The sequence below is a fragment of the Oncorhynchus mykiss genome, chromosome 5, assembly GCF_057628025.1.
Source record: "Oncorhynchus mykiss isolate SJ-2025 chromosome 5, ASM5762802v1, whole genome shotgun sequence".
NCBI lineage: Eukaryota > Metazoa > Chordata > Actinopteri > Salmoniformes > Salmonidae > Oncorhynchus > Oncorhynchus mykiss.
In genome coordinates, this window is record NC_143026.1 from 54,119,937 (window position 1) to 54,134,837 (window position 14,901).

The window sequence follows — 14,901 nt, forward strand, 5'->3', positions numbered from 1 at the left end:
AACAATATCTACCTCAATGCTATGTGTGTGTGTTTCAGTGTGTGTGTGTGTGTGTGGATTTCTGCCAACACTGTATGTGTGCACTCTTGTACACACACTCTTAGCCACTGTGTAGCACGCACACAGGCTCCCGTACCAATTGACAACTCACATCTACCCCACTTCCCCATATACCCATCCACTTTGTTCCTTCTTGTTAATGGGCCTGTTCTGGGCAGGGGCAAATTGAGTTGGAACAATAATGGAAAAACAGCAGTCTCCAAACAGCGGCGAGATGAATACGTCTATTACTCCCCGCTAACAAACTATAACTTCAGCCTTGCAATCAGCCTGCCTTGTTTAAACTTGACTCCCCTCACATTCACTGCTTAGTAAGCCCCAATGAGAACATCCGAGATAATGGGCCTGAGATGTGTGTGTGTGTGTGTTTACAGTGTAGGCTCGAGACTACTGTATATGAAGAGGAAAGGGTAGGTGGGGTTAACTGAGAAAGCAGGTTGATGCTAAGGGGAAACTGGAGGATGGAGGGAGGAAGAGGAGGAAGGGGTGAGAATGAGAGTCCTCATGGTGAAGGCGACATAGGACTGGGAGCAATCTGCCGCAAAGAGGGGACAACGAGGGAGGAGTGGGGGGGTGCGGACACCTTGATTTACCCCCCTCTCTCCACCTCCCCCTCCTTCCATCCCTCTCTTTCTCCTTCCATCACTCCATTCCTCTCCACTTGGCCTCCCTCAATCCCTCCCAGTGGAGCTAGAGGCACGTTTTCCATCAGGGCTGGCTTTAATGGCCGCTGTTGACACACAGTCATCTTGATTGAGTAGTGGATTGGGTTTCCTACTCATTTTCTCTCCTCTCACACACGCACACACACACACACACACACACACACACGTAAAACATACATGGGTGCATGCACACACAAAGACAGCACGCTCTCTCTATTGCTCTGTAATCCCCCCTAAAGACAAGTAATACGTGTGTCTGTGTATAAGAGCGTGTGTGTATGTGCCATGTGGAAGTGAAAGTTTTAAAAAATTGCAGCATTCTTACATGCTGACCAGACCCCTTGCAAGTGTGCATATTGATTTTGTCCACCCACACCAGACGCGATCAGGACACGCAGGTTGAAATATCAAAACGAACTCTGAAACAACTATATTCATTTGGTGACAGGTCAAAAAGCATGAAACATTTATGCTAATTTAGCTAGCTAGCTTGCTGTTGCTCGTTCATTTGTCCTGGGATATAAACATTGGGTTGTTATTTTACCTGAAATGTACAAGGTCCTCTACTCTGACAATAAATCCACAGATAAAAGGGGAAAAGTTTGAACCTCCTTCAGGCTTCTTCTTCTTCTTTGGACTTTATATGGCAGTTGCCAACCAACTTTAAGGTGCATTACCACCACCAACTGGACTGGAGTGTGAACCTCAGTTCATCTTTCAATCACCCATGTGGGTATATGCTCCTAAAAACCAACGAGGAGATGGGACAGGCAGGACTTGCAGCGCATCAAGTGTCACAAATAGAACCAAGTTCTATTTTAGCAGACACTCGTTGACGTGCGCGAGCAGTGTGGGTGCAATGATTGAATAACATGTACGTGTACAGTTATTTTTGCAACGCTCATGTCGCGCGGTCAGCATGTTAGTGGTTAACCTGCGGCTACAACTTCCAGAGAGATATATCAGGGGTCGTGGGCCCTCCTCACTCTACTGTACACTGGCTAAGGCACTCCAAAAGTGCTCCGCTGCATTTTTTGCATCCAATTGATATCAGGCGTTGAAGGTGGCACGAGCTGACCAGCGTTGGAGGGCAAACATAATTGAAAATGCTTCCCCACATATACCTAATTTAGCTGTGGCGATGAAAAATCGCCTTGCCCACACTTAGAGATTCAGCTGCTTTGACAGCAAAGGTCTTCTGTAATCCCTTCTGTTAAACCCTCCCATCTTAATTTTCCTTTCTTTTTTTTCACTATGCTTGACACTGACCCCAAAAATGTAAAGTCTCCACTCAAACAATGCTGACATTTCACCAACGTTTATTTAAGAACCCATTAGACTACCAGAATGCACCACTAAGTGGGTGGGTCAGTGGCCCACCAGAGACAGTTGACAAGAATCATTACATTAATTTAGCATCTATTTTAAGACAGAAAAGACAGAAGAAATCAAGATAGTTGAAGGAAAGCCATAAATATGCAGTGCTACAAGCTTCGGTTTGGTGCAATCACCACATGTTGTGCTAAGTAGCCAATTAGGAGAAGGAATAGCCAGGCGGTCTGTGAGGGCTAGTGGCATCCAGACGGTTTCTTCCCAGTGTATTCCGGGGCCTGTCCAGGCATCCCGGGATTAAAATAAACTCCCCGCTCCGCTCAACGTTATATAGCGCCAACATGCAATCTGCTCACCTCACGGGAGAATTGAAATGGGATGGGAGGATGAAGAGGAGGAGGGGGAAGATGGAGGGATGAAGACTAATGAGAAATTCTGACTATTAGAGTGGGAGGAGAAATGGCCTTTGGTGGCCTGGAATGTTAATGGACTTAATTGAACAGAGTAATGTCCTTCTGTATACATTATATTATTAGTACAGTATGGAGATATTTTAGTATTCCTTATTTTACTGTTATGAATAGTTAGGTACAGTTCAAAATGTGAGTGTGGGGGGGGGGGGGGTTCAAAATAGAGGAGGGTTGTCTAACTTTATGTTTTGCTTTGAGGAGTGTTGTGTGTTATTTTTATTGGGTACAGGGGAGGGTAGTGTGTTTTTCTCCCCTGGTTTACATTCACTCTTTTGCAGGTTTTACTATGTAACTTGTTTACACCTAGCCAAACGTCCCCATCAACTTGCTTGCGCTATACTGTAGACACCCCAAAGACTCGGGCAAGTGCGCTAGTCCAGTTTAACTTTGATTACGCCTGCACATCATGGTTCACAAGCAGCCCCACACATCTAAAGAATAAGCTACCAGCCAAAACAAGCTTGTAAGAATTGTACTTAACTCCCCCCTCATTCTCATCTGGAGGTTGAGCATTTTAAGCAGCTAGGTTGGCTATCTGTAGAAAAAACGAGTACTATTAATTCAACTTGGTATGGTCCAGATAATTATCATGGACTCATCCCCCAGGTACAGTACCTACCCAACTATTTTTAATTTGTTAGAGATGTCCACCAGCATGAAATAGGAGCCAGAGACTCTAAAATTCGCTGTTTTAAATATAAGAGTCTATCTGGTACGAACACATTTTTTAAAATATAATCGGTGCTGTTGACTGGAACAAACTACCACAGCAACTCAAAGCCATACCAAAAATCATGTCAAAAGCTGGCTAATGTGTGCAGGATAAACTTTTTTTGGTCTGTATCTCTGTAACGTCATTGCATATGTGTTTACCTGTTTGTAAAAAATTGGGCCCACAATGGAAATAAGTCCCCGACTTTTTACTCACAAATAAAATCAATCAAACCAAACTATGCAGTGGCCATTTGATGAATGGAATGAGACATCTGTTACAAAACACCAAAAAGTTGAATGACATTCAGAGATTGTCAAGCGAAGCCTTTAATACTGGCTAGACCTACAAAGTCGGGAGGGATTGTATTTTCTGTTTGTCGAGATTGACATAGTCTATTTATTGCTGAAATCGCAAACCAGGATATTGAAGCGCCCAAAGTCGGTATGCTTTGTATATTGGTTGCATTGGCACAGAAACCTGTTGAGGCTCTGATTGCAGTGTAGGCCTAATGAAACAGGCAAGGAGAATGAGCTTGTACGCGGTAGTCGGACCCCTCAACCTTCTGGCCCGTAGCACTGTGTGTCATCAAATGTGCAGCAAAAGTCGATATCCACGTTTATAAACACAGGGTCGCTACAGTTATTGTTACTTGTTGTCGTAAACATTGTTTTAAGTTTATTCTATGAGGGAGGAGGGTGTGCAGTTTTTTGTTTATTTTCACAGTACAAGGGGTCATGCGAAAATATATTTTATGTTGGTTGTGGGGGGTGCTTTCTTTTTCATGAGACCTTGAGTTGGACCAGCCCCCCCTCCACCCATACATTTCAAACTGTCCCTTGTTCTGAATAGCCAGGGACTGGAGTATTCTAAACTCTGTTGTATGTAATTGCTGGCTTTTTTGCGTATCGCACAAAACCATTAATTTCAATTTGATGTACATGTCTGGCCCTTTCTTTCAAAGTAATTCAACTTACATCAACCATGAAGGCCTTAGAGCCCGAAGGCGATTTGAATAGACAAGGTGACGTCACACACCACAAAGTTCTATAAATCTGGCTGTTATTACTTGGTAAATTAACACAGAGGAAGCATAAGTAATGTTTGCCTGGCTACCAATACACCCACAGACGTTAGTTTCTTCTCCGCAATGAGTCTGGGTACCTCCCCAACTCTTCAAACAATGCGAACACATTAGGGCCGTCTGATTAGTCCAGAAACTGATGGGTTGGGCCAGAACCAGAACACACTTGGGTAAAGCGGTGGTTTGAAAAGTCGTCATTGGCTTTGATACTCTGATTGGTTAGAGACGATCCAATCGCTGATAACTTTGTTTTGTACAATGCCCCCCGTGCCCCTCAACACAATTCACTTCAATGATGGCAGTCTTAGACTAAAGTATGTTGCCGAAAGACAGAGCAGCGGAATAATTTAGTGTGAGTCATCAGGCTAAACTAACGCATGAAGACTGCTTCAAACCTCGACTCCAACACCTACACAAAAGTAGCTGGCTGTTACATGAAGTCATTGATCTTGACTTGATCAACCAACCCCTTTGAGTTGGATGAAATTATTCTATCCTTGATTTTCACAATGTTTGTATTGACGGAGTTTGAGGCATTATGTATTGAACCAAGAATTAAGAGTTTGATATAGTCCTACTTTCATCAACTTACCCTTTCTTTATTTTGCTGTCATAAGAGTCTACAGTCGTGGCCAAAAGTTTTGAGAATGACACAAATATTAATTTCCACAAAGTTTGCTGCTTCAGTGTCTTTAGATATTTTTGTCAGATGTTACTATGGATTACTGAAGTATAATTACAAGCATTTCATAAGTGTCAAAGGCTTTTATTGACAATTACATGAAGTTGATGCAAAGAGTCAATATTTGCAGTGCTGACCCTTCTTTTTCAAGACCTCTGCAATCCGCCCTGGCATGCTGTCAAATAACTTCTGGGCCACATACTGACTGATGGCAGCCCATTTTTGCATAATCAATGCTTGGAGTTTGTCAGAATTTGTGTGTTTTTGTTTGTCCACCCACCTCTTGAGGATTGACCACAAGTTCTCAATGGGAGTTTCCTGGCCATGGACCCAAAATATCGATGTTTTGTTCCCCGAGCCACTTTTGTTCCCCAAGCCACTTTTGCCATATGGCATGGTGCTCCATCATGCTGGAAAAGAAAATACATTGTCGTCACCAAACTGGTTGGGAGAAGTTGCTCTCGGAGGATGTGTTGGTACCATTCTTTATTCATGGCTGTGTTCTTAGGCAGAATTGTGAGTGAGCCCACTCTCTTGGCTGAGAAGCAACCCCACACATGAATGGTCTCAGGATGCTTTACTGTTGGCATGACACAGGACTGATGGTAGAGCTCACCTGGTCTTCTCCAGACAAGCTTTTTCCGGATGCCCCAAACAATCGGAAACAGGATTCACCAGAGACAATGACTTTACCCCAGTCCTCAGTAGTCCAATCCCTGTACCTTTTGCAGAATATCAGCCTGTCCCTGATGTTTTTTCTGGAGAGAAGGGGCTTCTTTGCTGCCCTTCTTGACACCAGGCCATCCTCCAAAAGTCTTCACCTCACCGTGCGTGCAGATGCACTCACACCTGCCTGCTGCCATTCCTGAGCAAGCTCTGTACTGATGGTGCCCCGATCCTGCAGCTGAATCAACTTTAGGAGACGGTCCTGGCGCTTGCTGGACTTTCTTGGGAGCCCTGAAGCCTTCTTCACTTCAAGTGAACCGCTATCCATTAAGTTCTTGATGATCTGATAAATGGTTGATTTAGGTGCAATCTTACTGGCAGCAATATCCTTGCCTGTGAAGCACTTTTTGTGCAAAGCAATGATGACGGCACGTGTTTCCTTGCAGGTAACCATGATTGACAGAGGAAGAACAATGATTCCAAGCACCCTTCTTTTGAAGCTTCCAATCTGTTATTCGAACTCAATCAGCATCAATTCGGCCTTCAGCCTTGTCCTCATCAACACTCGCACCTGTGTTAACGAGAGAATCACTGACATGATGTCAGCTGGTCCTTTTGTGGCAGGGATGAAATGCAGTGGAAATGTTTTTTTTGGGGGGGGGGGGGGGGGGGGGGGTTCGGTTCATTTGCATGACAAAGAGGGACTTTGCAATTCATTTGCATATTCTGTAGTATATGCAAATTGCCATCATACAAACTGAGGCAGAAGACTTTGTGAAAATTATTTATTTGTGTCTTTCTCAAAACTTTTGGCCACGACTGTAGTTGCACTTCTGAAAGATTAAAACCAGTCTCTCTTCCTGTGTGTGTGCACTCACTCTTTTCACATGCATTTGCATTACACACTTAACATGCACCAGTGTGTGTGTGTGTGTGTATGTTTGCAAACCAGTGTTTCCCAACCTCTGTCCTCGGGGCCCCAACGGGTGCACACTTTGGTTTTTCCCCTAACACCACGCAGCTGTTTCAAATGATCAAAGCTTGATGATTAATTGATAATTTGAATCAGCTGTGTCGTACTAGGGCAAAAACCAAAACGTGCACCCCTTGGTGTCCCGAGGACCGAGTTTGGGAAACCCTGGTGTAAACATTTGCAAGGGCCCTCCCTCCCATCTGTGCCTTTGCTTCATCAAAGTACAAGGCAGGGGCTTAACTTGTCTGACAGCACAATGTCTCCCTGAAATGGGCCTGAGAAAACCATGAAAACCGTCTGGACCACGATTTGACTAAGCCCCATGGCCGAGCTGGTAGCTCCACTGTCACATGAAAAATGAATAGGAAGCCTCCTTTATCTCCTAAGGGACTTCTTTTTTCTCTTCTTTTCTTTTTGTTCTTCCTCGCGCTAATTTATTTATTTGGGGCCGCGTAAGCCCTTTTTCCGCTCTTCAGTAATAAAAAGGGAAAGCGGGACGGCTTTGAGGGATGGATGGATGGAGTGAGTGATCAGTCAGCGCGGAACGACAAGGGAGGGAGGAGAGGAGTGACAGTACCAAGGCCCTTTGCCGCCCGTCACACTACCTGACACCTGCGATAGGCACACCTGTCAAGATCAGGACCTGTCATATGAGGCGTGTTTGTGTGAGAGTGTGTGTGGGTGTGTGTCTGCTTTCGAGTGTGTGTATATTGAGTGTCTGAAGGCCGTGAAGCGGACTGGCGTGGATGCATACACAAAGGAGCCTCATATCTTAGCCCTGACGGCCCCATATTTGCTCAAAGAGGGCTTTCACGGCTCTCCAGTCTTGCAGGTATAGGCCGTGTTCACAGTAGCTAAGCCTTCTGGGTTCTAAAGAGGCTTAAGTACCCTGGTTCAAATCAAATAGGATTGTCTCTGTCTTTCAAAATGTCTATTTTTTTCCCAATAAACCCACAACCGTTTCATCGAGAAATATTTGAATGGTAATTTTCTTTCCAATATAGGGAAGGTAGCTTAAAGCCTACAGGTGTAATGAATTATGATGCAGTACTAATGCATTGTAATATATGTCATGAGCAGGAAAAAGTACTCAATTGTCATACTTGAGTAAAAGTAAAGATACCTTAACAGAAAATGAAAGTGAAAGTCACCCGGTAAAATACTACTTGAGTAAAAGTTTTAAAAAAATTGGTTTTAAATATACTTAAGTATCAAAAGTAAATATAACTGCAAAAATATACTTAAGTATCAGAAGGTAAAGTAAAACTATAAATTATTTCACATTCCTTACATTAAGAAAACCAGACGGCACAATTGTGGTACTATATAGGCTGATATATAAACTGTATGAAAGACTGACCTGCTCCTTTGGTAACCACCAGTTTGGGTTTGCTGCGTGCTCCATCTCCCTTGGTGGTGTACGCAGCTACTGTGATGGAGTAGGTGGTGTCCGGCTGGAGCCCTCCGATGACCATTTCCTGTAGGAAACAGGAAGTAGACAAACAATATATCAGAACACTGGTGAAAACATATGACCATCACCAACTCCGCAGCCAACCACCTTCTCTTACTATTTTATCATGTTCTGCTTATTTTGACCTCTAAGGTGGATAGAATGCTTTCTGTCCTCCATTTTGTTTGCAGGTTGAATCCTAATCCTACCACTCCTAAACATCCTACAACTCTCCAAAGCTACAAGATGCATATGATAAGGAGGAGGCAAAAGGATATACATTATCTGAGGTATTAGCCAAGTTACGCTCACAATCAAAAAATGGATGCACCATGGCTGGTGCACGCAGTTTTCCTTCAGCCATTATTTTCTCTGGTGCTCTTGAGAGAGAAGAATCTTCGATCAATGCTGATGAATCTTTCAGTAGAGGGGCCTAGCTAGCTAAATGCATGCAGGATGTTTTTAGACTGGTCAGCTGGGAGATGGAGAGGTCAGTGGCGGTAAAGAGAGGACATTATGTACTGTTTTCACACCAAAGATGGCGGCGTCAATATCATGTATATCATGCAAGTGTTTATGAAACTGGGGAATGGGGCCAAACGTTAAGACTCAAATCATGTCAGAAAGGAATTGTTGATAAACACAAGGGTCAATCGGGTGAGTTTGAGAAGGTATGATGATGAGGCAGCCATTTTAGATTTCAAGTCTCTGATGATACATTATATCATTCATGTTAAGATTTACTTAAAAATAACTGTCTAAACAATGTGACCACTGATTAACAGATGATTTTTTTGATTATTATTTCACACTCAATCATAGGCATGGCACCAGCAAAGTAAAAGAAAAACAGAAAAATCGCAACACAAAACACACCATCACGACATGACACGACACACACCACGACAACACACAGTAGCACGTAGTAGCGTTAAGCAGTCCAGGCACAGGGAGAAGCAGCACCCAGATATTGCATCAGCCACCGTCTCATCATCCGCACAGCTAATTAGCATTATGAATTCTGCCTTTACTCTCTCTAGGACATCAATACTGGAGATAGGTAGCACCGGATAGGCTATGCTAACTTGAGAGAGCCTGTTTATAATCTATAGTGTTGGGGGGTTACTGATAAAGCACCATAATATCAAAGCTCTAGTGAATAGGATGATGTAAGTCCGGCCGGACTTACACATGTGAACGTGGCTGGGGTGATGCAATAACCAGTGCTTTTTAACCTCTCGACTACACCGTAGCACTCTGGCGACTCCATAATATACTCACGTATTCGGCTGTATCGTCCGTTTCCCACTAACCCACCCCCCCCATATAGAGGAGAGTGCAGGAAAGAGAGCGAATTTTAAAAGAGAGAGAAAGAGGGAAGAAAGAGGAATGTGAGAGGAACTCAAAGAGAAGGGGAATGTGAGAGGGGAGCGTGTTGTGAGGAGGTAGAGAAGAGGGCGAGGGCACAGACATGTCAGAACAGGTCAGACCAGAGAGGGAGAGAGAAAAGCTAGTCTGTTTTAAGGAGAGCAGTGGAGACTAGGGAAGAGGTGTGAACTGAAGTCTATGGGGGCTGTTTACAGTGTTTTTTTTTCATGAGGTTACTCTATCTACTATAATAACAGTGCATTACCACCAAGTTGGATGACTCAAATAATACATATAAAAGGTTACTAAAACATCCAAACTTTGGCTGAACCATTAACAATTTGTCAACAGCCTGTCATAATAAGGTTATTTTAATTAAAACATTTGTTTATACAGGCTATGCTCATTAAGATAAAGTCTATTTTACAAGAAAGACCTGTGAAAGAAGAGACCACACGTTATGAATGTTGCTTGAAAACGTTGTGGAATAGACTTCTGGGGATAAATATTCAGTTTGTTTGTGTACTTTCGCTTTGTTTGTCCTAGTGGTGCAGAGCTGTAATTTACTGTATGATGACACAGCACACCGAAAAAACTTTGTGTATTTCCTACACTGTTTTGTTGACAGAGGCTTTGTAAAAAACAACCATTGTGCCGGCTTCCATTATAATTCTAGCTTTCAGCGGGGGACAATTTTTCTCTAAAATGCTTTCATGCCAATTTTGGTTTTCCAGCCTCAAGAATACTATAATCAGCCATTTTGTGCCGAGTTACTATGCTCGATACGAGCCGTGCAATCACACTTTTCAAGAAGAGGACCACTGAGGTTCTCTTAAAGGGGAGTCTATACAGCCCTGATAAAAGGAGGGGAAGTGAAAGAAGGAAGGTGATTTTATTTGTTGAGGGCAGAGGAGAGGAATATTGCAGAAACATGAAATTATAAACTAAAAGGAGAGAGCGCACGTATTGTACATATCGTAGCACACATTGTAAAAGTAATGTGTAGCATTTACACTTCCACAAAACTTCAAACAAGACCACAGAACAAAGGTCTTCAGGTTCATCTTCAGGTTGTTGTACCCGTGACAATTTTTCTTTCAAATTACACTATCAAACAGAATTGAACTAATCTTTACATAGTCACTCCATAAGAGTGTGTCATTCCAATAGGACAGCTTGATACAATGAAATGGTTATTTAGGGGACCAAAAGGGGCTGGATCATACCTGGGCGTCGGCTAGCATGACATCCTTGATGAGAGGCAGGCCACGCGATTCTCCGTTCTCCACGCGCACATAGTGCACCTGGTAACCACGGATCTGGCCGTGCTGTCGCCCCGGCAACAGGGAGCGCCACATGACCTTGAGCGCAGTGGAGTTTAGCACCTCCACCTCGACCCGCCGAGGAGGAGCCCCTGGAACTGTGGGTAAAAAAAAGAAGATAGGGCCAATGTTAAAACACCGCGACAGCATAGTACACTCATACAGTATGAACAGGTTATCGATCGGGCGTAAGCGCACTTACACACAAAAACTACAAGAGCTATTCCCTTGAGAGCCAGATAGACTAGAAACTTAAACTCTGCAGTCTGCACACATAACCCCCCACCAGACTGTAGGGGCAAACCTTTCAAGCACACAAAACTGTACTAAACAACTCTCCCTCACAACCTGACCTCCCAATACGTGTCTACTCTGTGTCGCCGGTCTCCGGTTAAACCCCTATCTCTCAGACATAATGGAAAGCCTTTATGTGAGGCCTTGGCGTCCTGCCTTTTACTGTGCACCGACACTGGCCTCCAGAGACAAATTGGCTCCTACGCACGGTTAATAAAAGTGTGGCCCATTTGCACCAGTGTATTGTGAGGGATGGCGAGCCATCACTTGGCTGAGTTACTGTCAGCCTCCCATCAGTGGAATTGGCTGTGCTGTGACATGGCCAGCCATACGAGGTGTGGCATGCTCATAACTGTTAAGAGGCTAAACACTAGGCTGTTAGACACCATAGAGGAAGAATGAGATGAGATGGGGCGGCTATATCATACATTTAATGTAGGAGGGGAGGGAAACTGGTTTAACAACAACTTTTGGATTTCCAAAGGATATTGTGATGTTGCTGGGGGTGGTCTGGTTTTTTATTAAGACGCTTATGTCTGGGGGTCCTTGATTTGAACCACTGAGCTATGCTATTGGCAGTGTGAATTTATTCTATGTTTAGGGGTATGGGTGTCATAAGTGAAGCTTAGGTGAGGTAATTTTATGGGTTGCTACTGCTACATCCCTGTAACCATACGGTAGTAAAGGTATTGCCCATTGTCTGAGAAGCAGATTTTTGTGTAGCTATGTCGACAGCCCAGCTATTGTATTTGCCTCACAACAAGTGTACAGATTGCGGGTGAAATAAGCTCAATTACCATCCTCGTCGGTGCGGCAGAGCAGGGGTTCGCTCTCTGGGCCCGGCCCGATTTCGGTGAAGGCGGCCAAGGTGACACGGTACTGGGTCCACTTCTCCAGCTTCTGCAGCAGCACCTGCCCATCCCTGGGCGGCACGGCCGGCTCCTCCATGGGTTCTCCGGCACCGCCGCCTCCACCCTCTACGAAGGCTCCCACCACCTGGTAGCGCACTAGGTACCCCGCCAGGGCGCCATTCTGGCTCTCCACAGGCGGGGGGCGCCAACTTACCAGTAGGGTGGTGGAGCTGGAGCTGCTGCACTTAATGTCTTGAGGGGGGGCTGAGGGCTCTGGTCAGGTGGGAGGATAGGGAGGAAGGGGGGAGGAGGAGGCGGAGGAGGAGGAGGGGAGGAGGAGGGGAGGAAGGGGGAAAGGGGTGAAAAACAAAAAACAAAAAGATGGGAGAGATAAAGAAAATGATAAAAGGAAAAACCCAACTCAAAAGGAGACTTGAACTGACAAGAATGTTAACACAAAACAGAAACACTGACTCGTCAGGCAAATGTAAACGTAAAAGGTGTAAGGAGGACTGGACGACACAGCGTGCGTAATGATGAAGCAAAATGGACGCCTCTCGTGAGATACTGGGCCAGTTCTTTTGATAGCTGGGACTATGTCACGGACTCACAGAATTATATTTCCAGACATGTGCACAGTGGTCTGTAACACCAAGGGGTCTGTCAGGGTCTGTCAGTTATCAGCCCGTGTGTGATACCACGGGAGCTATCTGATGTTAGCCTGTCCAGGCCTGCACTGCGTGCTACACACTCACACTATCGATTAAAGGATAAAAACCAGAGCCCCTCTCTTTTTGGCAGACTTACACTCCTCCTTAAACTGAAAGATGTTGTGCTTCCAGTATGGGAGTTAGAGGAAGGGGGAGAAGTAGCAGAGTGGGTCTTTTTATTATTATTAATATTATTATTATTATTATATAAAAGCTATTCAACACAGTGGCTGGGTTTTTTTGTGTGGAGCGCTCTTCCAAAACATATTAAAAACGAAATCAAAATGGAAGCCTATACATTCTAATCTGCACAGAGCTCTTAGAACTCCTTGAGTGTGCAAGGAGTGATAAAATGTTTCACTTCTCAACCCGCACCAGGCATTAGACGGATACGAGAACATAGATGAGACCCTTTCTATCCAAGTCAAGATCCCCCTTTTTCTACCAACACTCCTCCGTTTTACTATAATATAACATTCTTCACATCATTTGTGACAAGCCCAGTTAATTTTTTACTATCTCATTCATCTGGGATAGTGGTGGGCTAAGCTAAATGAAAAACATGAATTCATAGAAAAAGGCATTCCACATTGTGCAAATCTTGGACAAAAATGGAAATGAAATACAGTATGTTTTCATTCCAAACAAGCAAAAGCAAAACACAAATTGACACGAGCTACTGGAAAATGAATTTGATCTGTAACCGAGGTGACTCAAAAGAAAAACGTTAGGGTCCGAAATGTCAAATCATAACAAACATGAAAAAAAACAGGCTATTGGGTAGAAAACGGAAAATAAGAACATTAAAACTTCAAAACACAAGTACAGTCTGCATTATACGTACCTGGCTTCCTTCAAATACTAACTTTTGAAGACCTTCTTACCACCAGCACCTGACTACAGATTGCGCTCACCCTGAGCCAGTGAGCTTACAACCCTCTCCTTCCACAGAGTGTGTCCAAATAGAGACACGTCTTATCAAATTCAAACCCAGACAACTGTGCTTTGTAGTCGGTCAAATTGGCCTGTTTTGGGCTGTTCCGGGTTGCTAAGAGGGAGAGAGTTGGCTCTGTGCTGTAGTCAGGACTGCATTATACTCTTGTATAACTTGGGCCGGAGGGAGGGTCCACAAGACTGAGGGATGGGAGCAGTTGGGGGAAAACCTACACCCACTGGATTCTGGGTGTCTGCATTTGACCTTGGGGGAAAGGACACAGTTCCTTTTTTATCTTAACCGTTTGCTCAGAGAATCCCATTTCATAGCTTCCCCACTTTTACCGACGGGGAGTAGCCTGCCTAACTCTTAAACAATAATGAAAAATAAAAAAAAGAACACAGGCAGCACCGGCACCGAGACGGATGACTTGTGCTGCTGCATTCATTAAGGTTACTGCTGCGGTACCAACCGCACTGCCACTCTTGCTAACAGTGCAGCCGGAGAAGACAGGAGGTATTTACAATCAGTGGACAGCCTCAGTCAAAAGCTATAAGAACGGACTGTTCTGGAACAGCTACAGTTTAGAACCTTTTCTGTGTCCAATGTGCTTATTTACTTACGGTTTTAACGGATTTGAGCCTTTCAGCTTCTTCTCTCTCCATTCTTCCCCACAATAGATTGTATTTTGCAAACTCTCAGTGTCAAGAATGATCGCTCGGTGCTCAATCATGTGAAGAGAGAAACTGTGGAATCTGTCAGGGTTTGAGCTATGGCGCCACGCAGACCCCTCACACCAGATAAACTTAAGACAGGCAAGGGGCAGAGCCATGGGGTAAGCCTCGGCTCCCACAAAGCCCAGTGGTGGAGATTATGGACGCTAGAACTATGACAGCAACAAAAGATGGAACTCTGGTAATGATTCACTTTCAGTAGGTCTTTTGAAGCATCTTTTGAAAGCCTGTATGAATGCCATATGATTTGACATACAGTATCATTAGTCATGTCTGTGGAGATATCGTAACCATATTCTAAGTCTGTTATGATGTGAACGGAAGCTTAGAGGGAGATGTGTTCTGGGTTGTTTTCTAGTGCTAGAGGCACTAGTGCTAGAGGCTTTATAAATGACTGCAAACATGTACCTCCTTCAATAGCCCTGCTCGCAACACAAGCTGGTCCACAAGTTATTCGTCTGCGGCTAGTCACAAATCAAATTCACATTCAGTCAGGAGTGTAAGTACAAGATGCGTGCGTTGTGTTTTCATTTTCACCGTCGAATGTCAGAGAGGTATTTGTCATCAGAGAGGTATTTGTCATCATTACGG

General features: G+C 44.2%; 1 protein-coding gene across 18 annotated transcripts in view; it reads right to left on the reverse strand.

Moving 5' to 3' along the window:
* The window catches only part of ptprsa (protein tyrosine phosphatase receptor type Sa), a 282,965-nt gene that overhangs the window by 64,048 nt on the left and 204,016 nt on the right, over positions 1–14,901 (reverse strand). For 8 of the 18 annotated variants that reach the window (XM_090235167.1, XM_090235161.1, XM_090235166.1 and 5 more), the window contains 3 exons: positions 11,879–12,205; positions 10,692–10,885; positions 8,005–8,122 (listed from right to left, as the gene is read on the reverse strand). The exons of 4 other annotated variants lie outside the window; for them this stretch is intronic. In XM_090235167.1, coding sequence (XP_090091293.1) covers positions 8,005–8,122; positions 10,692–10,885; positions 11,879–12,205 — 639 coding nt within the window. Of the gene's footprint in view, positions 1–8,004; positions 8,123–9,378; positions 9,406–10,691; positions 10,886–11,878; positions 12,206–14,901 lie in introns of all 18 variants that reach the window. 6 more of the 18 variants (XM_090235157.1, XM_090235164.1, XM_090235163.1 and 3 more) reach the window with 1 other exon arrangement.